This window comes from Hyposmocoma kahamanoa, unplaced genomic scaffold, assembly GCF_003589595.1.
Source record: "Hyposmocoma kahamanoa isolate Upper Pololo Valley unplaced genomic scaffold, ASM358959v1 134, whole genome shotgun sequence".
In the NCBI taxonomy this organism is placed as follows: domain Eukaryota; kingdom Metazoa; phylum Arthropoda; class Insecta; order Lepidoptera; family Cosmopterigidae; genus Hyposmocoma; species Hyposmocoma kahamanoa.
Window position 1 is genome coordinate 314,243 of NW_020653477.1, and position 23,933 is coordinate 338,175.

The window sequence follows — 23,933 nt, forward strand, 5'->3', positions numbered from 1 at the left end:
CACTCATGTATAGCCAGCTAGCTACAGCTAGGTAGTTGACTGTACATCCATAGTACAATGTCCTACGGGATTCTCATATTTGTGTTGCAGCGATTCGTTCTGTGTACCGTTTAGGTTCTCGGGTTTCTCTCAGAGAAAAGTTTAAGGAGTCTGGTATCATGACTGTGGCATCACAGTACATTTATTCGAATATTTTGTATGCTCGTCAAAATATACATAATTTCGTTAAGAAAGAAGGTAATCATAATGTTAACCTTAGAACTAAGTCCAAACTCATGTACCACGTTTTCGTTTAACTAACTAACTATACGTTTTTACATAAGATTATCATTTCCTAACTTTAAAACTTACAAAAAAGAAAGAAAAGTCATACTACAAAATTTAAGAGTATGTCTTAGATAAATACGTATGGAAAAACAACATGACTTTAGATTCCACACAATTAGATTCAAAGTGTATTCCATAGCATTTAAGTTTATTTGAAAAGAGCAATCCCTAAAGTTTCTTGCTCTTTCTTCTCAGGGAGATCAGCGCAGTGAACGAGCAGTAGCTTTCAAGTGTAAAAATGTTACCTATGGAATAAATTATTATTTTACTTTGACTTCGAAAAAATGGTCTTCAGCCCTGGAGCAACGATGGGGTCTGCGATGGAACAAGCTCGCTCAGAAGGTACCGATTCAAATTCCGGTTGTATTCATTTCGTTCATTCGTAGTTCATTAAACACTAAAAATATAATACAATGATAATTAATTTAATACTCAATAAGACCGTGAGTTCAAGTTTGGTTTGCTCGATGCTCTGTTGCACCTAAGATAACTCTTTTCGAGGCTTACTGTTCTTCTTTTTACGCGGGTAGCCTGTGGTACCGACATACACAAAAGTCGTACATTGCTCTTCGCACCCAATACAACAATGCTTTTAGGATGCTGTTGCGGCTGCCGAAGGTCTGTAGTGCGTTTGCAATGTTTGCGGAAGCACGGACAGACTCCTTTTTTGCCATACTACGTAAAAGCAGCAACGGCATCTTGAAAATGATTGCTGAGAAAGTGGAGGGACCTCTCATAAGGAACCTCTAGAATTTACGCGATCTTTGTTTAAAATAATGTTCTAACATAATTTATAAGTCTGCTAACTAACGTAAATAGGATTTTCGTTGTCCGAAAATAAATAAATAATTATTATTATATTACATTATATTACACCGCTTACACCGCACCGCACCGCACCGCACCGCAATTACGTTACGTTACGTGACGTGACGTGACGTGACGTGACGTGACGTGACATTACATTATTACTGTTACTGTTACTGCTACTGCTACTGCTACTGCTACTGCTACTGCTACTGCTGCTGCTGCTGCTGCTACTGCTACTGCTACTGCTACTGCTACTGCTACTGCTACTGCTACTGCTACTGCTACAGCTACTGCTACTGCTACTGTTACTGTTACTGTTACTGCTACTGCTACTGCTACTGTTATTATTATTATTTTAATAATACATTAATAATAATAATAAAATAAAACGTTGATTAGGCGACTTTTGTGAGCTTCGGGTGAAAAACAAAATGGAGATTTCATTGTCGACCAGTTCAAAATTCAACGGCGAAAACTGGCCGTTATGGAAATTTCAAACTCAAGTATTATTAAAAGGTCGAGGATTATTTAGCATTGCTTCGGGGACAAGGAAAAAACAAAAGACGACAGTGAAAAAGAACGTGATGAGTGGGATCTGTTGGATGCCAATGCCCAAGAGCTTATTGTCACGCGATTGCAATATGGGCCGCTCGAACACTTCCAGTCATGTGAGACGTCGGCGAAGATGTGGACGAAGTTAAAGCTAGTATATGACAAAGAGTCCAGATGGAAGCTCACAGACTCTGTCATTTGTCAAAAAACTTCTGTTGAAGACTTAGAGGATGGTAAAAAATAAAGGAAGTTGAAGTAGATAGATACTTCAACAGAAGTTTTTTGTCTTGCTTTTGGCACGGACTCTGTCTCCACTTTTATGTCAAAAATTGAAGACATTCGTGTAAGACTGAAATAAGCTGGTCCTCCTATTGATGATAAAGGGGGGGTGTTGGAATTTCAATAAAAGTGGTTTGGTTTCTAAATAGACAATAGTGTCATAAGAAAAATAATATACTACTGCCTTTTTTTGCTTAGATAAATAACCTTAATTAATTTACCTAAAAATTTAATAGTCTTTACCTAAAATTATATTTAAATATATTATTAAAAATTCCAGTAATCCTAAATCTTGCCTAAATTACAACTCTTAGAAACCAAAACGTAAATAAAATAATGAAAATTATTAATAAAATTAGCTTGTACAATTTGCCTGTGACTCAGCTACAGAGGACCACAGAGTACACAAAAAGAACACCTGAACAAAGACGATTATAATACAATTGAAATTCTAAAACATTCCAGAACAACACAACAAACACCAGTTACATAGGTACGTAGTCAAAGTCAAAGTCAAATATTATTTATTCCATAAGTAAAATAAATTTACACTTGAAAACGTCACATTTAAGCTGCTGCTCGTTCACTACGCTGACCTCTCTGACAAAACCGAGCAAGAAACTCTAGGGATTGCTCTTTTCAAATAAACTTAAATGCTATGGAATACACTTTAAATCAAATTTGTGTGGATTCTGGAGCCATGTCGTCTTTCCATACATCTTTATCTAACACGTAGTCTTCAATTTTGTAATATGATTTTTCGTTCAAAATATTTTTAATGTAGTTTTTAATCTTAGGAAATTTAAAAATTAAATTTTTTTTATATTACTTTTTTATGTTTATCGCTTAATATATGCTCCGGAATCTTATTGTAAAAACGTATACAGTTCCGCATAAAAGAGTTGTTTACCTTGGTTAAACGAAATCGTGGTACCATGAGTTTGGACTTAGCTCTAAGGTTAATATTATGGATATCTTCTTTCTTATTGAAATTATGTATATTTTTACGGGCATATAAAATATTTGAGTAAATGTACTGTGATGCCACAGTCATGATACCATGCTCCTTAAACTTATCTCTGAGAGAAACCTGAGAATCGCTCGTTTTTGCAATACAAATATGGTTTGAATATCTGCCGCTTTACCCCACATGAGAATCCCGTAGGACATTATACTATGGAAGTAACTAAAGTAAACTAGTCTAACAGTACTAACATCGGTAAGCTCACGTATTCTGAGGACTGCGTATGCAGCGGAGCTTAATCTGTTGGCCAGGGAAGATATATGTAAAAACCATTGAAGTTTACTATCTAAGGTCACTCCCAAGAAGACTGCTTTATTAACAAGGTCTAACTTTTTTCCGTTTATTTCTATGCTTGGACTAGTCGATTTTACGTTAGGTAATTCAAATTTAACACATTTTGTCTTCTTGACATTAAGCAATAAATTGTTAGCATTAAACCAATAAACTACCTTAGAGAGGGTATCATTAATTTGGTCATAGTTAATGTCATGTCTGTCTGTTTTAAAAATCAAGGATGTGTCATCAGCAAATAACACTATTTCGCAATGGTACTTAACAAAGAATGGCAGATCATTAATATAAATTAGAAATAAAAAAGGTCCAAGTATTGAGCCCTGCGGAACTTTTACCGGAGAATACAAAGAAGTCACTCCATTTATGTCTACTTTCTGAATTATACCGTTGAATTATGACGAGACAAGTTATTATTTTAGTTTATTATTATTTTAGTTAGTGGATTAGACCCCAGTCCAACGGCCCGGGCTTTTACCAAAAGCGCCCGGTTTCGACCTATTTCTACCCAAAATTGTGAACGAAGATCGTAAATAATATTCATTCATTGGACTTGTTTCAGTACTTGAAATTTCCATGGAAATACCTTTCTTTAGAAGAAAAAAAAGCAGTCAATTACAATTATCAAACTTGCAATCTTGTGGATTCTCATTTATTGAAATATTAGCAACAACAAAGGCTTTCATGATGAAAACAATCAAAAGAAATATTTTTACAAGAATATCCTTAAATATGAACAAAAAGTCAATTTATAACAAACATTTCCGGGCGTTAATAGATTTTAACCTGCCTTAACCCCGGTGTTGACAAAGCGCGCTTGCCTCTGACCAATCACCTTCCACATAGGCACAGCTAAATACATAACTTTCATTAATTTTTATTTCCACAAACATTCTCGGAAATGTGCATTACTTTCAAAAAACGAACACAGAAAGTTTCTCATTTATGGACCTTGCGACTTCTTCCCAGCCAAGGTCTGCAAAGTACGTATGAAAATCCATTACTGTCCGCTGTTCTAAACTTTTGAATCCATCTATTACTATTGAACTATGTAAATATGTAAACAGAGAAAAGAAAAACTTATACAGCCAACTGCCAAGTACTCGTAACAGCGAGAATTAAAAATACCTACCTATTTATATATCGCTTACTATAAAAAAAAGAAAATTGTGGTAAAATAAAGTGCTTTGGTATTTTGTTTTTCGTTTGGTCCTAACATGTCAAATATTACGTTTAATTTCAATTAATACCTTTTACTTTTTCTTACATCTTATCTTTAGTCTTTTATTATTTTCTCACAATGTTTAAGAATAGCACTATACATCCCTCGGCGGAAGACGCATTGCTTGACTCATATTAATGCAAGGGTTATCTATCAATAGTTCGAAATGACATTTTCCAGAAATAACGTTAGCTCGAATTTTCATAACCTAGAAAGTAATTTTGAGAGGAAGAAGAGGTTGTTTTTTCTTTTAAACCCTGACTTAACGTAACCTAACCGAACCTAATCGTGTCTTTGCGATCAATAACAAACATATCCTGAAAGAATAAGGGTTTCGTTATAATTCGGTTTTCGATGTAATGAAAAATCGAACAAAAGTTATTTCGGAAAAAAAAATCAAATTTGTAATAGGTTACCTAATACAAGGCCTCGCTCGTTTTAACAGCAAACAAGAAAATAATAACAATTTGTAACAGCAACGTTAATAATACATGAATAAAGGTTTTGACTCCATGTTATTAATTATGCCGAAACTCACGATCATAGACTTCATTATCATGTGATACCTGAATGACAATACAGTTCGTAGACTACAAAAATAGTAAACCTTTTAAGCTATAGGTCAATGGTTAATACAGTTAAATTATTAGTGAATAAAATAAATATTAGTGTCAGTGCTAATTAGACTATGAATACATGAAAAGAGTGTCTTGCCCTTATCCGCTCACGCGATGCGCTCCTCCTACCGCAAAATGGCGGCTATTTGGTTTCGCAAATTAGAAAAGTATTCAGTTTAAATACAAGTTTTTATAAATAAAAATTATTATTCTGTATTGCTAAATAAATACCCTCCGTACTACCAACAAAAACATCTCAAATAAAATTCAGTAATACACCGCAAATCCTGCACTTAAAAAGCACTAATGAAATTTTTGGTGTACTTGGATAAATATTCCGTTTGAGTGGTTCTAACGTTTATCATGAAATTACTCCTTAAAGTATAGTTTATAAACATTTATATTCAGGGTAAACTTAAATAATGCTACTTATGGTATGTTTTCAATAAATAAACACCGAAATCACTAGCCCAAACAATAACACACACGATTGTCGTGACGTATTTTTGAAGTTATTTTTTTTTTAAATGACAGACCCAGGCATTAGAAACTTTATGGTTTGCTAGAGTAGTTCCCGAAATAGCAATTAATATTAGTTCTTTTACCTGTTATAACTTCGATATCCGATAAATCGGTATAAAATCATCACCGGCACCTTTAGGTGTGGTATGCGTCTACGGCTGCATGTATCGCGTGAGCGGTTATGTAATATTAAAAGATATTTTGTCAATAGACAATTTCTTTATACATATAGGTTAGGTTTGTCTTAGGAAAGTTTGTAAAATTTAAATTGCTCATTAGTGTTGAATAAATATGGCTAGATAGTAATTAGTAAGTTTGTTTCGCTTTATAATTTAAATAAATGTTATTAATATCTCGCTGGTGCATTTGGGTGTAACATGTGCGAATGAAAGAAAACAATTTTTTTAATCCATCTTATTAATCATTTGTCAAAAGACAAATTCTATTAAAATTTTACTTAATTATTCCTAAAATAAACCTATTATTTCAGGAATAATTAAGTAAAATTTTAATTGCTCATTAGTCGTGTAAATACGGGTAGATAGTAATTAGTTATAAAGACTTGTTTCGCTTTATAATAAATTTAAATAAATATGATTAATATCTCCCTTGGGCATTTGAGTGGCATTAATGCAATTGAAAGAGAGCAATTTTTGTAATCCATCTTATTAATTCTCTCATTTGTGCATTTGAGCGTAATGTATGCGAGTTGGGTGTAATATATGGAAGTGAACGTGAAAGAGAATTAATGTAGCAGACTGTTTCAATTTAAGCTGTACTGCGTGTTATGTGAATAATAAATTTGCAAAGTCAAACAAATGGTACTTACAGAGTTAACTCACTATATCAGTTTATAAAAGTAGGAAAATAACTGCGAGGCAAATAAAAACGGGATAAAAAATATGTCATAAAACTTTGGGAATTAATTTCATTTTCCACGAATAATAATAATAATAAAAAATCATTTATTGTCTCGTAACATTTTCTTCCTTAAAAACTAATTAATCGAATACAACAAAATAAATAAATTTGAGACAAAAGGCAGAACTCAGCTTATGCTGGTACGGCGATAAGACCGCGTAACGCTGTTTTTCAGCCTCTCCCTAATCCCTATGGTCTTGAGCGGGATACATGTCAACGCATATAGCATAATATATTAAAAGACATACGTAACACAAAGAAACAATAACAATATTGATATGACATTGATGGACATTATGTGGAGGGAAAAAAAAAAAACAATAAAATAATAATAATTATAATGATGACACTAAAAAAAATGAATGAGACGAATGAGTCGTCGAGCTGAATTGATGCTATTTTCAGGACCAGGCTATAGATTAGTTTTTACCTATTCTGATAAATTGGCTTAATGCGAAATCCGGAAGTCACATTGATATTTTGGTCAATAAAATAATAGACCAAGTTCTTAAGTTTTCGCGATTGTTACACATAGGAAAAGAAAGTATTCCTTCGGATTTGAATCGTATATATTTGTTACTTCGAACAAACCTAACGGTCAGCCGCGACCAAGGGCTCTGTACCTCTACCATGACCTTACTGTGACAGTTGTCGCTAGCGACCGCGTAAATAACTTCACAATTTTGTATGTAAAATTATACAGCGCCCCTAGCGGTTACGAGAAGAAGGAACATTTTGTATACAAATATTTTACGATGTCCCTAGCGAGAACTGTCACAGTAAAGCCACGCTAAAGGCACTGCAAAGAGAACAAAACGTTGATTTGTTTTCCAAACTAGGTCTCCTCATTTTTATTGTAAATTTTGTAAACACATGTGTCAGTCCTTATTTCCATTAGTTTAAGTTTGAAATCTCGATTATTATTTTACTTCTGTGCCAGCACGCTTACGTTATGTATAATAATTCTGTAACTGCATGTCTCAAGTTTATTTCCTAAAAGACAAAGTTCTAGCAGCAGGTCTCGTTGTGAAAGAGTTCGTAGAGGCAATTACTACCATCTTACCTATTTCTGCCGCCAAGCAGTAATGAGAGCATTACTGCGTTCCCATTTTTAAGGATATGTGTGCTGGAGAAATTTCTGGCACATGGGACTTGTCAACATGCCTCAGGATCTAAAGGTGATTTTCCGCCAGTGAGGCGAGACGAGACGAGGCGAGATGAAGATTGAAATTTGTATGATAAAATTTCAATTATCTCCTAGCGCATCTTCGGTAGAAGTGCTCTGGATTGACGACGATGGGCGAGGCGAGAATTGAAATATTTATTCACGTAACATTGATTATTTTATGTATTATAGTAGAATATTGTTGTATGTATTATATATAGGTACTCTGCAATGGATACGATTTCTCGCGCGAGCTCGCGATGGCTATTAATATCATTCGCGAATTTGTGAGCTACATAAATACGATTTGAGATTTTAAAAAAGATGGCCTCGTCTGATTCTTCTTTCGTTAACATATTTGATAATAATAATCTAAACGCTAGATGATAGACGAACTGAACAGCACTAAATCGCCACTAACCATAACCGCAGCGTGAGCTCGCGCGAGCTATTAATGGCAATTTTGATGATAATAGGAGGTCTTGTCTCGCCTCGCCGGTGTAAAACAACATTAATGGTAGTTTTCCATCGACGTGAAGAGACGACGAGAGCCGAGAATCGAAATCTCGCCGGCCTGTTTCCACCAAAAGTTGCCATTAATAATAACTCGCGCGAGCTCACGTGAGCCTTCGCAATCTCGCAGTCTCGTAGTGAACATTCAGTGCTGTTCAGTTCATCTAGCGGTAAATACGGCTGACGTATAATATGACCCGTAAATTATTATTCATAAGAAGAACCAGATGACAGCATCGTTTTTTATTTGATCGTACGCACAATCTCGCGATTGATACGAATAGCCATCGCGAGTTCGCGCGAGAAATCGTGTTTCCGTTAAACAGTATAATATTCTATGTAGTATTCTTTTTTTATAATATCAAGCGACGACGGCAAGAACAAGTCGTGCGCCTGATGTTAAGCCACACGGCTGTTCTTAAAAGTTGTAATGCCACTCAGATCTTTAAATCGCAAAGATCCAAGGGTCACAAGTCCCATGTGCCTGTAATTTCACCAGCACCCTTACCCCCTTCAAAACCGGAACACAGTAATGCTAACATTACTGCTTGGCGGCAGAAATAGGTAAGGTGGCAGTACTACCCTGGACGAACTCTTTCACAAGGAGTTCTACTGCTACTAAAGTATGTAGGCAGCAATACGGTTTAATATTACATCAACAAACATTTCAATTCTCGCCTCAATGTGTATGAAATATGAAAATAAATTAATTCTAGAAAAAGATCGAACACGAGGAAAAATTCCTACTATCTGACACTGCTCGAAGCCGCGTTTGTATCCAGGGCATTTTTTCATCGAGTTATTTCGTGATTGCTACACATTGGAAATGAAACTATTCTTTTTTAGATCTAAATGACGTACATTTGTTTTTTTTTTTCAAATAAATCAACGAGATATATCCTAGATTTTAGGAAGTGAAGTATAGGGATCGCCTCTCGCGTCCCGCAATCCAGGCGCTGTAAATTAGTATGAATAAAATAAGAACAGCGGAGAAAATTGACAGAGATCCGACGTCGACAATAGCCCTATGGTGACTGACGGAATAGCGGGCTGAGTGGCGTGTCGTAAAATTTTAGGATATAGATATAGAAATTTAGTTGAAAAACAATTTTACAGATTCTCTGTAGCAATTATAAAGAAAAATATTTCCATATAAAAATTTAATATTTTATTCTTAAATAATTCGTTTTAGAAAATGAAACTATTTTTCTGGATTTAAATCGCGTATGTTTGTTTTTTCAAACATACCAACGTTTCAGGCCGAAAAATTGGGGTGGTTTGCATTAATATTAGATATAACTGATGACTGTACCACCTCAGTCTACCGTGACCATGGGACCCGTGCCTAAAGGGCCCGAAACGTCGGTTTGTTTGAAAAAACAAATATACGCGATTTAAATCCGGAAACATAGTTTCATTTCCTATGTGTAACAACCGCGAAAACCTAACTCGATAAATTCGTTTTAGACTTTTATATAAGCCTGGTTTCAGAAATTTATATGATCGGGTAAAATACATCCTATCATGTAACAAATTAGCTAGTTATTTAGACAATATCCTCAGATGTATTGTATATTATTCGTAAGACTGTTATTTAATAGTGAATACCTAACCTATTCCACCTAGCAAAACCGTTTTTCCCGCTTCCTCCTTAACAATATTAGACACAACTAGTTAAGAGGGAGCATGCCAAAAAAGTTTTGACGTTGGCTCCGCCCAAATTTGTGAAACAAATATATGCCTGAAGTTCGCGTGACATGCGACAGGAGATGTTGAATTTTGCGCATTAAAAGTACCAAATTCGTTTTAGCGGAATAACTCTTAAACTAAAGGGATTAAAAAAATCCATAGTGACAGTTCTCGATCATGCATAAATATAATTAATTATCTAATTTTTGTCCTAATAACCTGTAGCATTTCGAGGATGAATCGAAAAAATGTGAAAATTAGAGGTCATTTCGTGATTTTTATCTATCAAGGAAACTTTATTGTTTTATGTTTCTGATTAGTGTCTATGCTTGAATATATCGTGTAGTTACTCATACAATATTTTATTTTTAACTTTCAAGTGGATATACCCCTCTAAAATCAAATCGAAGATTAGGAATTTTTCCTCTGCTCCCTCTTAATGACTTTACCAACTCAGTCTGTCGTCGTTACCGTGGGACCTGTAAAAGGCCCGAAACGTTGGTTTGTTTGAAAAATAAAATATACGTAAAAAATAATGTCATGTTGCTATGTTTAACGGAAACAACCGTTACGATTAGATGCTCGTTTAATACTGGTCACTTTTTACAAAGTTCATTCACTCCAATATAGCAGGTACATAGGTACATTTGCAACATGCGTAAACATACCACATGTCCTTTTTTTCTTCAGTAAAGTAATAGATGACAAAACCAGTACTCATAGTATCATCATCATCATATCAGCCGAAAGACGTCCACTGCTGAACATAAGCCTCCCCCAAAGATTGCCAGACTAGCCGGTCAGACGCAACGTGCGTCCATCGGTTACCCGCCGCCCTTACCAGGTCATCCGTCCATCTTTCAAATTCAAATTCAAAATAATCTTTATTTCATAGGTAAGCATTATTACACTTGAAATCGTCACAATGGTTAAACTCTACCGCTCATTCGTAAGGCAGATTCCCCTGAGAAGAATGAGCAACAAACTCTAGGGGTTGCTCTTTGTAAATAACATTTTATTATTATTATTTTTGAAACATCAGAGATCGAGACTACCTCCATGAGCTAAACGGGCTACTACCACGGATCTATTAGGGGGCCGTCCCACAGAACGCCTTCCGGTTCGTGCTCTCCATTCGAGAACCTTTCTGCCTCAACGGCCGTCAGTTCTACGAGCTATGTGCCCCGCCCGCTGCCACTTCAACTTGCTAATCCTTCTTGCGAATTCTACGGATCTCCAGTACTCACCCATCATGAAGTCTTCGGTGGTCTCCCTGCCCATATAAGGCACGCTCGGGTACAGCCTTAAAGTCTCCTTTAACACTGCCTCCAGGTATTTCATCTCGGCGAGGTCTGCCATGCTGGCTATCCTGTCAGAATCCCCAAATATACGTTGACATTCTTCGTATATTTGCTCCTTAAAAATAACCACATTTGTAATGTTTATATTATTGTTTATTGCGTTGCTTTACTAAAGGTAAGAACTTGTAATGACAGTACAAAAGTATTGAGAAATAAATAAATGTATGAACTTAAAACCATGCGTAAAGTATAGATACACCTAGTGTTGGGTAATGGAAAAATTTCCATTTTGAAAAATTCTAATTTTTCCGAGAACTATGAATTTTTCCGGATATTCTTCCTTTAATTTTCCATTTTTCACGTTGACACCCGTCAAAAATCGAAGTTACTGAACGAAAACAATGGAGCCACTAAAAAGGTTTTTTTCGCTGTTGTGAAGTCATTTCAAATCTCGTTTTTCTCTATATGGTTTTTAACTATGCAAGTTTATTTTAGAATTCACGATCTAAATCAAAATATGTTTCTAAACGTAGAAAATAAAATGAGGCTTCGAAATTATATTTTTCCAATTTTTCGGGAATTAATCGGGAAAAATTTCCAATATTTGATATTTTTCGGAATATTACCCAACAGCAAATGAACCTCTTGTCAAAAAAACAGTAATTTTAACACACCTGAACTTCATTGTGATCTGCTATTAACATAAGTCCAAAAGTTAAAGCAGTAGCTGTAGTGTCGTGGCCCTGAAATTGTATAAAAGATGAATAAAGATAAAACACACACAGTACAGGCCGCGAACCGTTCGCGCAATACGCCTGATTGGGGACAACTCTATGTGATCATAATGACATTATTCGCTCATCGCGTTGAATATAGGAATCTTAGGCTCAACTCACACTGGCGCAAAGTCGCAGCGTCGCGTCCAATTGTTCAACTACACCGCCTAGCGACTCTCGATTTCATATTTGCATAACACAAATTTGTACCTTAATAGTGGAACAATAGAGATGTATATGCTATAGGCGAAAAACATGACCCGTCGCGACGCTTCGACTCTGCGCCAGTGTGAGTTAAGCTTTATGGTGGCTCTTCACATGGCTATCCGTATTTGCATATTTGGTATATTTGGCAAACAATCACCATGTGTGGATAGCATGTGTGACAATAGTTATTTGTTCAACAAGAGAGCAAAGTCGTTTTTTGGTGCGAGTGCTGTTTTTGAGTCCTGAGCAAGCGAAAGATTCTATAGTTGAATCACGAGCGTAGCGAGTGATTCAGAATTAGAATCTTGAGCGAAGCGAGGGACTCAAAAATACGAGCTGCAAAATAACTTTGCTCTCGCGTGATACATACAACTTTTCACCTCAGCAGCCGGCCGATCTTTTCAAAAACGCAATCAGCTTTGCGTAAGTGTTTATATGGACGTTATTTTTAGTTTGTAATGTAGCTTTCAACATCGAATATATACTCCACATCGTTGACGGCTGTTTTGTATGCGACATTTCAATGAAATAAGACAGAAGCACAGTTTCCGACATAGTGTTTCCTGCGCCCTTTTCGTGCCTCCATTTGTCAAAATGTTCGTAGACTTTCAGGTACTTTTCACGAGATTTACTAGGCAAGAAACTTAGTTCAGCATTTTTAACAGTTTCAACTAACTCTGGAGGAGTTAAAAAATTGTCGTCTTCACTGGAATCGCTCATATTTTCTATTTTATTACGTAGGTAGGTATCCAATTAACTATCAAAGAAGTACCTATCGCAAGCAAATAAGAAATTTTGAATTAAAAAAAAAGAAAGCGCGCTTTTATTTATTGCGTTCCGGAACGTTCTCGCTTGTATTCATTGAAATCACACATTGTAAATATTGTTATCTTTAATTGACGTTATAAATTTAGCATATTTTTATTGCAACACTTGCTTTATTTTTAATGAAAATTGTAAAAACTAAATTATCATAGTATAAAATCGTATTTGTATTTCTCACATAATTTATCTTTTAGATGAATTGACGAGTTTCCGAACGTGCACTCGTTCAGCCATTTTGTGGGGGTCTACTATGTAGCTTAAATATCGAAGTACGAATAAACCATAATTTTCTTTTTCCTTTTTCTTGTAATGAAGTGAAAGGGACGGAGCGACTGATTTTGAAATATGTCGAATTTGTATTAGACCCCTTCGCATGAAATGACAAGTCTCCACTTAAAAAGCAAAAAGCTACTTTTTCTCACGGAGTGAGCAAAATAAGATTTTGCTCACTGATTTCACACAGCAAAATAGCCTTGTTCGAGCTGCTGAGGTGAAAAGTATTTGTCTTGTTTGCCTATTTGACTAATACAGCAAACACGCGACACGCGTTACCGCGCACTGGTCGGTTTCTCGACGCATATCAAAGAAGCGAAGTAGGCAAATAGGCAAGTACACCGTCTACACAATGTCCATATTCATTATTTTAACACATCGAATATATAACCAGAAATAGAAGCGAAATGTTTGAAAACTATTCTGCCAAATTAATACGGTGACTTTGTTTTACGGTTTTTTTTTTTGCTTTGCTATAATGTACGAAAATTGAAAAATTACATAGTTATTATTTAATTACCGATCAAATGTGATTCCGTTTGTTTTGTAATTAGATGTTTTGCTGTTTTTCCCAAACCACCGAATGGAACAGCCCCTCATTGTTAGAGAAATTATATTTATTACAATAAATACAGATTATTTTTTCTTTTTTTATTTATCTCCATGTGTAGATGGTCACATATATTTGTCAGTGTCTGCATGCTTGTCAAAACATGTCAAATGTTTTTCCAGATACATCAAACACCCAATAACGAATACAAATAGCCACGTAAAGTGCCGTTACATTTTTTTATACACATTCGCGCTGGCATCGTGCTAATGCCTGTTGATACACTGTAGCAGATATTTTTCTCATACATTTTGCAAACGTTTCTGCTACAGGCTATTAAATGTTATATCATATCAACATAAAATTATATTCTATAAATTGTCCGCCGACGCGGCACTTGTGAGTAGTACTTACCCTGTTGCTAGAGATTCAATATTTTGATATATATTCATATTCATTTATTTGCATTTCACATGGATGATAAACTTGTACATGTGATACCCTGTAAGGGTGTAGCAAAGTTACAATGGAATTTAAATTACATTGCAAGCTTGAACGTAGTTAATTAGTTTAGATAATTAATTATATTATAGATTCTATAATTATTAATAAACATAATTATTACACAATATTTTTATCTTAAAATTAATTAAATTGTTATTTTTATACTATTAAACATTTCTATTACTATTAAATTTAATTTAATTTCATTTATTGCAATTCACATTTTAATAAACTTAGATACATACATGTGGTACCCTGTTAGGGCGTAGCACAATTTAAACTTAAACCTAATGATACAGTTATTTTAACATATATTATAATATATATTATTCGTACATTTATTTTATTATTTACACTTATTATTTTATATATTTTACATTATTAATAATAATGTTTACTAAATTCTATTTTCAATTATTACCTAAATTTCATATAGACATGAAATCAATTTCAAATACATTTATCGCCAAAAAATTCAGACATATTATAATAGGTTTCTTGTTTAGAAATTCTTTTAAACGTTTTTCAAAGACCGTGTCTTTATCCAAATTTTTGATATGATTTGAGATGTGGTTATATACTTTTATTAACATAGGGTGTGGTGCACAAAAAAATAATTTTAGGCTAGAGGGGAGAAGTTTAAGCTTGTTATGGTAACGATTATTACGTCTTATTAATTTTATCGGAGAGTATAAAACTGCGTGTTTTTTAACGAACTTGCAGGCATCAAAAATGTATAGTAAATGTATAGTAGTATATGTAGGTATATATTGTAGAACAATGACGTCACTATTAAATGGCATAAGTTTTAGGATAGGATTAGGATTTTTTTATTTTCTAACGTTAGTCTTATTATCCTTTAGTACCCTTTAGTATTATTAGCAGCAGTAGAGCAGTAGAGTCCTTGTAAAAGATTTCGTCCAGTGTAGTCCTGCCAATTTACCTATTTCTGCCGCTAAGCAGTAACGTCAGCATTACTGCGGTCCGGTTTAGAAGGGTAATAAGGGTGCTGGTGAAATTTCAGGCACATGGGACTTTTCAACTTATGTCTCAGACGGGCGAAGTGGTAGTGCCCATCGGATCTTTGCGATTTAAAGCTCTGAGTGGCACTGCAACTGTTATGGACAGGCGTGTAGCTTACCATCAGGCGCATGACTTGTTCGTCCCGTCACTTGATATTATAAAAAAAAATCCTTAATCAAATACGATATCCAAGTCCAAAGTGTACTTGGATATCACAGATGTTCACTAAAAATATATTGTAATGGCCTTATTGAAAAAAATAGATAAAATAACTTTGAAATGGTTAACTACTTTTACTTGCCTCAAACATAAACGTGTTGACCTCTTCCCTAATTCCTTCCAGGTTTATTTCTCCTTTACTTTCAACTTCCAGCAATAAATCCAATAAGGCCACCCGTCTCTTCTTCCCAAAATTATCTTCATCAATCGCAATTGAATTTTCTCCTGTAATTTTCTGTTTCTTTCTTTCTGATATAACATTGTCCGCAAAACTTAGGACCTTATTAAGGGCCTAAAAGAAAAAAATAACATTTAAAATACGAGTATTTCCAACACTACCTAGGTGCTAACAAAAGACATAGTTCACACATTACAGGTAACCCAGAGAGCAATAGAAAGGAAACTGTTGAGAATTACACTCAAAGATCGCAAAACAAATATGTGTCTCGTACAGGAAAACATAGTCGCAGGTGTCACTAAACGCGTAACGAACCTAAGTGGTGCGGGGGCGGATCACGTTGCTCGAAAGCATGGCTCCTGGTGTAAAGCGGTCATCGAATGGCGATCTTGGGGTGAAAAACCGCCCCTGGGAGACCGCAGATGCGTTGGAAGGATGACATGAAAGTGGCGGGGTTGAATTGGATACAGATGGCACAGAACCAAAAGAAGTGGCAGAAACTGATAGAGGCCTACACCGATATGGTTGAAAAGGGCTGGAAAGAAGAAAGAAGATTTCCAACGTCAAAGTCAAAGATCATTATTCCATAGGTAAAATAAATTTACACTTGAAAACGTCACACTTACATTACATTACATTAAGCTACTACTCGTTCACTACGCTGCGTAAACTCTAGGGATTGCTCTTTTCAAATAAACTTAAATGCTATGGAATACACTTTGAATCAAATTTGTGTGGACTCTGGAGCCGTGTCGTCTTTCCATACATCTTTATCTAACACGTAGTCTTCAATTTTGTAACATGACTTTTCAATCAAAATATTTTTAATGTAGTTTTTAAACTTAGAAATGATAATCTTAATATATGCTCGGGAATCTTATTGTAAAAACGTATACAGGTCCCCATAAAAGAGTCGGTATCTCAGGTAAAAGAAATCGTGGTACCATGAGTTTAGACTTAGCTCTAAGGTTAATATTACGAATATCTTGTTTCTTATTGAAATGACATGTATATTTTAATAAATGTACTGTAATGCCACAGTCATTATACCAGTCTCCTTAAACTTTTCTCTGAGAGAAATCCGAGTGCCTAGACGGTATACAGAACGAATCGCTCGTTTTCGCAATACAAATATGGTTTGAATATCTGCCGCTTTACCCCACATGAGAATCCCGTAGGACATTATACTATGGAAGTAACTAAAGTAAACTAGTCTAGCAGTAGGTATTAACGTCTGTAAGTTCACGATTCTGCGGACTGCGTACGCAGCGGAGCTTAATCTGCTGGCCAGGGAAGATACATGTGGAAATCATCGAAGTTTACTATCTAAGGTCACTCCCAAGAAGACTGCTTTATTAACAAGGTCTAACTTTTCTCCGTTTATTTCTATGCTTGGACTAGTCGATTTTACGATAGGTAATTCTAAATTTAACACACTTTGTCTTCTTGGCGTTATAACGTTAGCAAAAGCTAAATTCAAATCCAATTATATAACAATTAACAATAGATATTACAATCATTTGAAGTATATTTATGGGCCCAGCCAATATAACGCTACCAAAACGCGAGGGTGTCTATTCTCCACTAAACGAAGTCCCTTTGATCCGACTCCGACTTTTCGTGATATAAAAAAGTCACGATAGGCGGTCTTTAGCAATCATGAGCGTCTTTCAAACGTTTAAGTGCTACGCCGCGTCACTAAAATGGTCCATACACAAACGCACTAACGTGGGAAAAGAATATAGTGCCTAGCGGCTACATTTATTTCTCTCGCGAGTTTGGGTGTAATATGTGGTTGTCTATGTGTGTCCATGACCATTCTAGCCACATCAAGCTGTCTGTTTGAAATAATTTCAAAATTATATAAACGGATCACGGAATGTTCAACAATCAAAGTAATTCAGCCTCTAGAAATTACCTTGTTAAATTGCTGTCCAACGGGCAACATCATGTAGACAAAGTCGTTATGAAGCCAGAATCTTGTCAGTCGTTCCATTATCAAACGCCCAATCTCATGAATGGCAGATTTGTACTCCACTGTGGCTTTTGACTTGTCGTGATCTAGCTGGATTCCCATAGCTGTCTCTGTTAAAATCATTGTAAATAGTATTTATAATAATAATAATTATTAATACAAAGATCGAACACTCAGAAAAAATTCCTTCGATTCGGTCGGATTCGAACCGACGTCTTCTTGCATACCGTGGCAGACGCTATACCAACTAAGCCACGGAACGAACCAACGGACTCGGAACGGTGTCTTTGTATTTGGTTTTTCAACGACTTTTTAGTCGTAGCGCCATCTATGAGAAATCTATGAAAGGTTTATCACCCAGTAAGTACCTTTACAGCTACCAGTCCTGGCGACAGATGTCGCTATTCACTGTATTAATTAAATTTTTATTGAATTGAATTGATATTCAATTTTTTTTGTGAAATTACTCCACTAGTTTGTTATAATTATTAATACAAAGATCGAACCTCAGAAAAAAAAAATTATTATCCCATATATTAGTTGTTTTAAACAAACCAATGTTTCGGGCCATTTACAGGTCCCATGGTCACAGCTGACTGAGATGGTAGCCTGTGCCGTTAACACACGTTGCACTGCAGGATGTATGTAATTGCAGGTAGGGCAATGCAAGGAGATAGAGAGATGGAAATTGCAATGCAAATGATTGGAATACTTTTAAATAACGTGAATGAATTATATATTATATTTTTTTAGATTTTAATCGCGCATATTTGTTTTTTCAAACAAACTGACGTTTCGGGCCCTTTACAGAACCAGTCAACCGTGATTGACTGAGGTGGTACAGAGTCTTCAACCAGTTATATCTAATATTAATGCAAACCACCCTATTTTTTCGATATAGTTACAATACCTAGTTATTAATTAAATACCTTATTTTTAATTTTACAAAGAAAACATTCCAATTTACGCTACATTAAGTTTTACAAATTATTTTATTGAATGAATTTTTTATTAAGTTCAATTTATTATTAATTAATAATAGAAATTATAATAAACTAAAACATTAATTACTACTGCAGTCTTATGTCTGTTTGGGATTTTTCATTAGAGGAAATACTGGATCTTGGGATCCACTGGTGGCACGGAGAAATCAAATTCCCTATTGAAATTAGCATGTTTTTTTTAATTTCAATGGCGTCTCGCAGCATCCTGGGTAGATAACGGACTTCTTTTGCAAGGACCTGGGGTTTGTCAAACTTCATTGAATGTGTGTATACACATTGTATGTGTGTATGTGCGGTGTTTGACATCAGCTATATTACAGTTAGTTTCATTTATTTTTATTCTTATAATATTACGTATTTTAGTCTACATGGTACGTATTGGTGGGTCTACTCTTATGTAAACTGAGTATAAATGAATAAATATAAAAAGTAACTATCATCAAGTAGCAGTAGAGCTCCTTGTGAAAGAGTTCGTCGAGGGAAGTACTACCACCTTACCTATTTCTGCCATTTCTGGCGCTGCTGGTGAAATTACAGGCACAAGTGACTTGTCAACTTATGTCTCAGGGTGACGGGCGCAGTGGTAGTGCTCCTTAGATTTTTGCAACTTAAAGCTCTGAGTGGCACTGTAACTGTTACAGATAGGCATGTAGCTTACCGTCAGGCGCACGAATTGATCGTCCAAGGTTCATTCCGTCACTTGATGTTTTAAAAAAAATATATTATTACGAGACTTCGGCCCAGTCAGATTGATAAAGATAAAGATAAATTTATTTTGTATAAAAATTTAACTTAAATACATTGACTTACAATTATATGGACGTCGGGTCCGTGCTAAAAAGTGTCCGAACTTGTAAGGCGTTAAAATCGTATACAGAGCGTCAAACTCCGCTTTAGTCTTCATTTGTTCGACTGACAGCGCGATACTGAAATGACATTACAATTTGAATTCAACGTTTTAGCTTTCTCATATTCCTTTATATGTCACTACATTTAAATAGGTTGACTTGGAACATTCTTTTCGTGGATTTTGTATTAGACCCGACGACGTCCATTTATTTGTAAGTCAATGCCTAAATACATGGATCTTATTAAATAACCTTTCATTTACATATATGGGCCAGACTATCACAAACAGTGATATTATTTTATGTTTACATAACTTTAACTAAGGTTAGTTGAATACTTACCACAGATGGTATCAAGCGTGAAGTCACTGATGACTGAAAACACGTCTACCTCATTCTGGTGCTGTTTCAATCTGGACACCAGATTGCGGCTTTTCTCCTCGATGACGGTGGCGAAGTTCTTCAGGATGTTGAAATGGAATGTTGGAGTAAGGATCTTGCGACGTGTGAACCATTTACTGCCTGGTAAGAAGTTTTAAATTGTGTTACAAAAGGGGGTAAGTAAACCATCAAGGACAGGGACCGTATCTTTACTTTACTGTGGCAGTGACTGACTGTGGTACAGATTCAAATTTAATTACCAGAATGTTTGTAATTGCCGTTCTGCCCGTGTGGCATGCTGTTTCTTCCTTACAAGTGCGAAGAATCACAATTGCGAGGAAGTTGAAAAAAAATTAGACTTTAAAACGTCATAGATTATATTTTAGACATATGTATATTTTTTAATAATATGTATTATTAATATTTACAAAATTTGCTTTTAGAAACTAGCAGTACCCGGTATTTCCATACGCGCTAAAATTTCTTACTTACGTTAGTAAGTACCTACAATTAAAGATAGTAATAATTTTCAGTTTATTTTTGTCGTTAAAACGTAAAAAAAATAGCAGCGCGGCTTGTACGGTCGCTCACATTTGCTAAATCCTTCGAAGCATTCACGTTGCCCAACGCGTGTCGTCGCGTGCGCAACTCGTTATACCGCCTTCGGAACGAAAAAATAACCTGGGCCTTTTCACTTATCTATTTATAAAAAAAGACCGTAGGTCAAACAATTAGGCTACCACGGCTTATTTTGAAATAAAACAAACAGTAAATGTTAATCTAAATTTGTCTTAATACATCGTCAATAACTTTATCCAAATTGGTTCTGCCATTGTGGAGATTAACACACACACACGCACAGACAAACAAACAAAAATTCTAAAAACTGATTTTTTAGGTTTAATATCGTCTCTTCAATGGGTAGCACTGACATTTAATATAAAATATTAATATTACAAGTACAGTCTTTCCGTCATTCTCGGCTTAATGTTCACTACCTAATTTCCGAGGCAATTTTTATTATATTATCGTGTAATTACTAAATAATATTGCACGATACAGTATTCGAATATTAGATAATATTCTACGATAAAAAACTGAATACTGAAATAATAAAAAATGTTAAGGAAATTATTTAGTGAGCACTAGGCCGGGAATGACGACCGCTTTACGATTTTGTTATAAAATATGCATTGATTCGCTAGATTTATCTTCAAATGTGCAGTAAAATAAAAATAATATAAAGTGAATAAAATAACTCAAAAGAATACAATAATGACTGAATTTTACCAGTACTGATGAGCAGGCCAGTGCCAAGCCAAGGAATTAAGAACTTATAGGGCCTCGCCTTGTCTATGTTCTTCGAATGGGACAAAACTACCTGTGAACATAATGCTATTGCTAATAAAAGAATAATGTATAATAAACAAAATCAGGCACAAACCGATGATAGATAATTACTATTCCGTAGCAGTAGAACTTCTTGTGAAAGATTTTGTCCAGGGAAGAACTACCACTTGACCTATTTCTCGTAATGTGAGCATTACTGCGTTCCGGTTTTGAAGGGTAAGGGTGCTGGTGAAATTACAGGCACATGCCCCTGGAAGTACCCCTCCGGATCTTTACGATTTAAGACTCTAAGTGATACTGCAACTGTTATGTACAGGCTTATTCGCCTCGTCACTTGATATCATAAAAAAAAGAAAAATATTAGGATGAGGGTGATCAATTCACGGTTTTAATAATATAATAATAATACGCGCACACACTCATAGTCCCGCACTAGGGAAATCCTGGCACACACATTGACAACCACAAATTACATCCAAACTCACGAGAGAAATAAATGTGGGCCATACAAATATTTCTCTCGACTCGGGAATCGAAGCCGAAACTTCTGCGTGACAGTCCAGTATGATAACCGTTCGGCCACGGAGCCAGTTAATCTTTTTATATCTTTTTTATGATCACAGAATATGAGGATAATCAACTAGTGGGCTTGTATTAACACGTGGTAAACAACACACCTCTTCATTACAGTTGCAGTGCCAGTTACTTATTTCCGGCTACGAACAGTGCTATTAAAATAGGCACGTGGCATTTATCAAATTCTTGTCTCCGTGTCACGGGCTCTATAGCATTGCAACTTCTATGGACAGGCGCGTTGCTAAGAAGGACAAGCGCCAGAGTTTTAATCCGGTGCTTGGTTAACGCCTGGATTTCATCGGGGTAAAACCTTTTAACGCCCGAAATGGGGGCAAAAACTGTTTACAACTAAATATTAAGTAATTAATTATATTAATATATAAAGTTTATTGCTTGCTTACATATTCTGTCTTTCTGTTGAGTAGATTGGCATGAAAATCGCATTATATGAATCGATAAAAATTCGTAGCGATCGTAGGTATGTAGGTATTAGGTACTTGAATCGATTTTCATAAAAATCGAGTCGTAATGTGCATCCCTAAGCCCAGTTACACGACGCGAAAGTTTTCGCGCGGCCGCCGCGTCCTTTTACATCGAAATTTCTGGTAAATATGAAAGTAGGTATGCCACAATTTTGGCCAGCAATGGTTTAAAACCCGACGCTTTCGGTAAAACCCCGATTAAAACCCGAGCGGGTAAATTGAGTTTTAACCCACTGCCCACCACTAACCGCGCTAAGTAATGGATTTCCTAACCAGGCGCATTCCACAAATCTGTACGCACCCTAATACAGTCTACCCATAATCTCAGGTGTCTCGTCTTCTTTACGCCACAAATGTCAAATTAGCGAAATCGTAAAAAGACTTGCCCTCCAATTGTTGCCCTAAAGTGTATCTAAAGTGTCACTACCTCCCCGTGTCGGGAGTAAATAATTTACGCGCATGCTGCCTACCTTGGATGTGGTAGCCGTTTCTCAGGCTCTCTCTCCGGAATCGGACCCTGATTCCCCGTTACTCCTGACAACCATAGTAATTGCAGAAACTACCATCAAAAGTTGATAAGGCAGGCATTTGAAAGATGTGTCGCCAGTACTAGACCATGCGATCGGCAAAAGTTATCCAGATTCATTAAAATTACTGTTGGTAATTCGCAAAAACTGGAGAAATTTAAAAAATTGGAAAAATTTAATTTCGAAACCTCATTGTTCTACGTTTCGAAATATCTTTTGAATTTTTATTTAGCGTGACTTTTTAAAATAAACTTGTATGGCCAAAAGCCGCTTAAAAGAAAAACGAGATTCAAATGATTTCACAACAACGAAAAAACCTCCAACAACCACACCACTATCACCTCTTGTTGGCTCCATCGTTTTCGTTCAGTAACTTCAACTTATATCTTTTTTAGGTGAATTTTTCCATGACTAATCGAAATTAACGACTTCGGACTAAGATTTGAGATTACAGGTGTAACCTTACCTCAATATCGCTTGGATTGTAAATGTAAACAACGCGACGTCTGAAGAGCTTTAGCACGTAACGATCCTCATACTTTTCTGCGTACTCACGAAGTTTTAGGAAAAGAGTACCTGCAAATTAAATTAACATAATATAAGACTACAAATGAACCAAAAACAGAGCGTTACAATTCTCACTCTTGGTGTAATAAGGCTACATCTGCAAATTGACAACTTTTCAGTAGAGTGGTTTATAGATGCTACGAACAAATCAGTTGATGACTTTTTTTTTTTCTCAAACAATCTCGGAAATGTTTGCATTACTTTCAAAAATGGAACACAGAAAGTTTGTCATTTATGGCCCGTGCGACTTCTTTCCTGCGAAAATCCATGACTGTACTCTGGTCTAAACTTTCAAACCTATCTACATTAGTAGAGTCCTGTTTACATAGTTCATCACCGAACAAAACAAAAGAAAAACTCTTACAGCAAATTGTCAAGTGTTCGTAATTGCCAAGAATTAAAATAGCTGCTGTATCGCTTTCTTTTTTTAATAAA

General features: G+C 35.5%; 1 protein-coding gene across 1 annotated transcript in view; it reads right to left on the reverse strand.

Annotated features, from left to right (window-relative positions):
• The window catches only part of LOC113240371 (cytochrome P450 4C1-like), a 48,172-nt gene that overhangs the window by 5,230 nt on the left and 19,009 nt on the right, over positions 1-23,933 (reverse strand). Inside the window, exons 3-9 of the mRNA XM_026477655.1 lie at positions 23,398-23,507; positions 21,287-21,377; positions 19,958-20,137; positions 17,707-17,873; positions 15,693-15,902; positions 11,908-11,976; positions 11,180-11,348 (exon numbers count right to left, since the gene is read on the reverse strand). Coding sequence (XP_026333440.1) covers positions 11,180-11,348; positions 11,908-11,976; positions 15,693-15,902; positions 17,707-17,873; positions 19,958-20,137; positions 21,287-21,377; positions 23,398-23,507 — 996 coding nt within the window. The remainder of the gene's footprint in view (positions 1-11,179; positions 11,349-11,907; positions 11,977-15,692; positions 15,903-17,706; positions 17,874-19,957; positions 20,138-21,286; positions 21,378-23,397; positions 23,508-23,933) is intronic.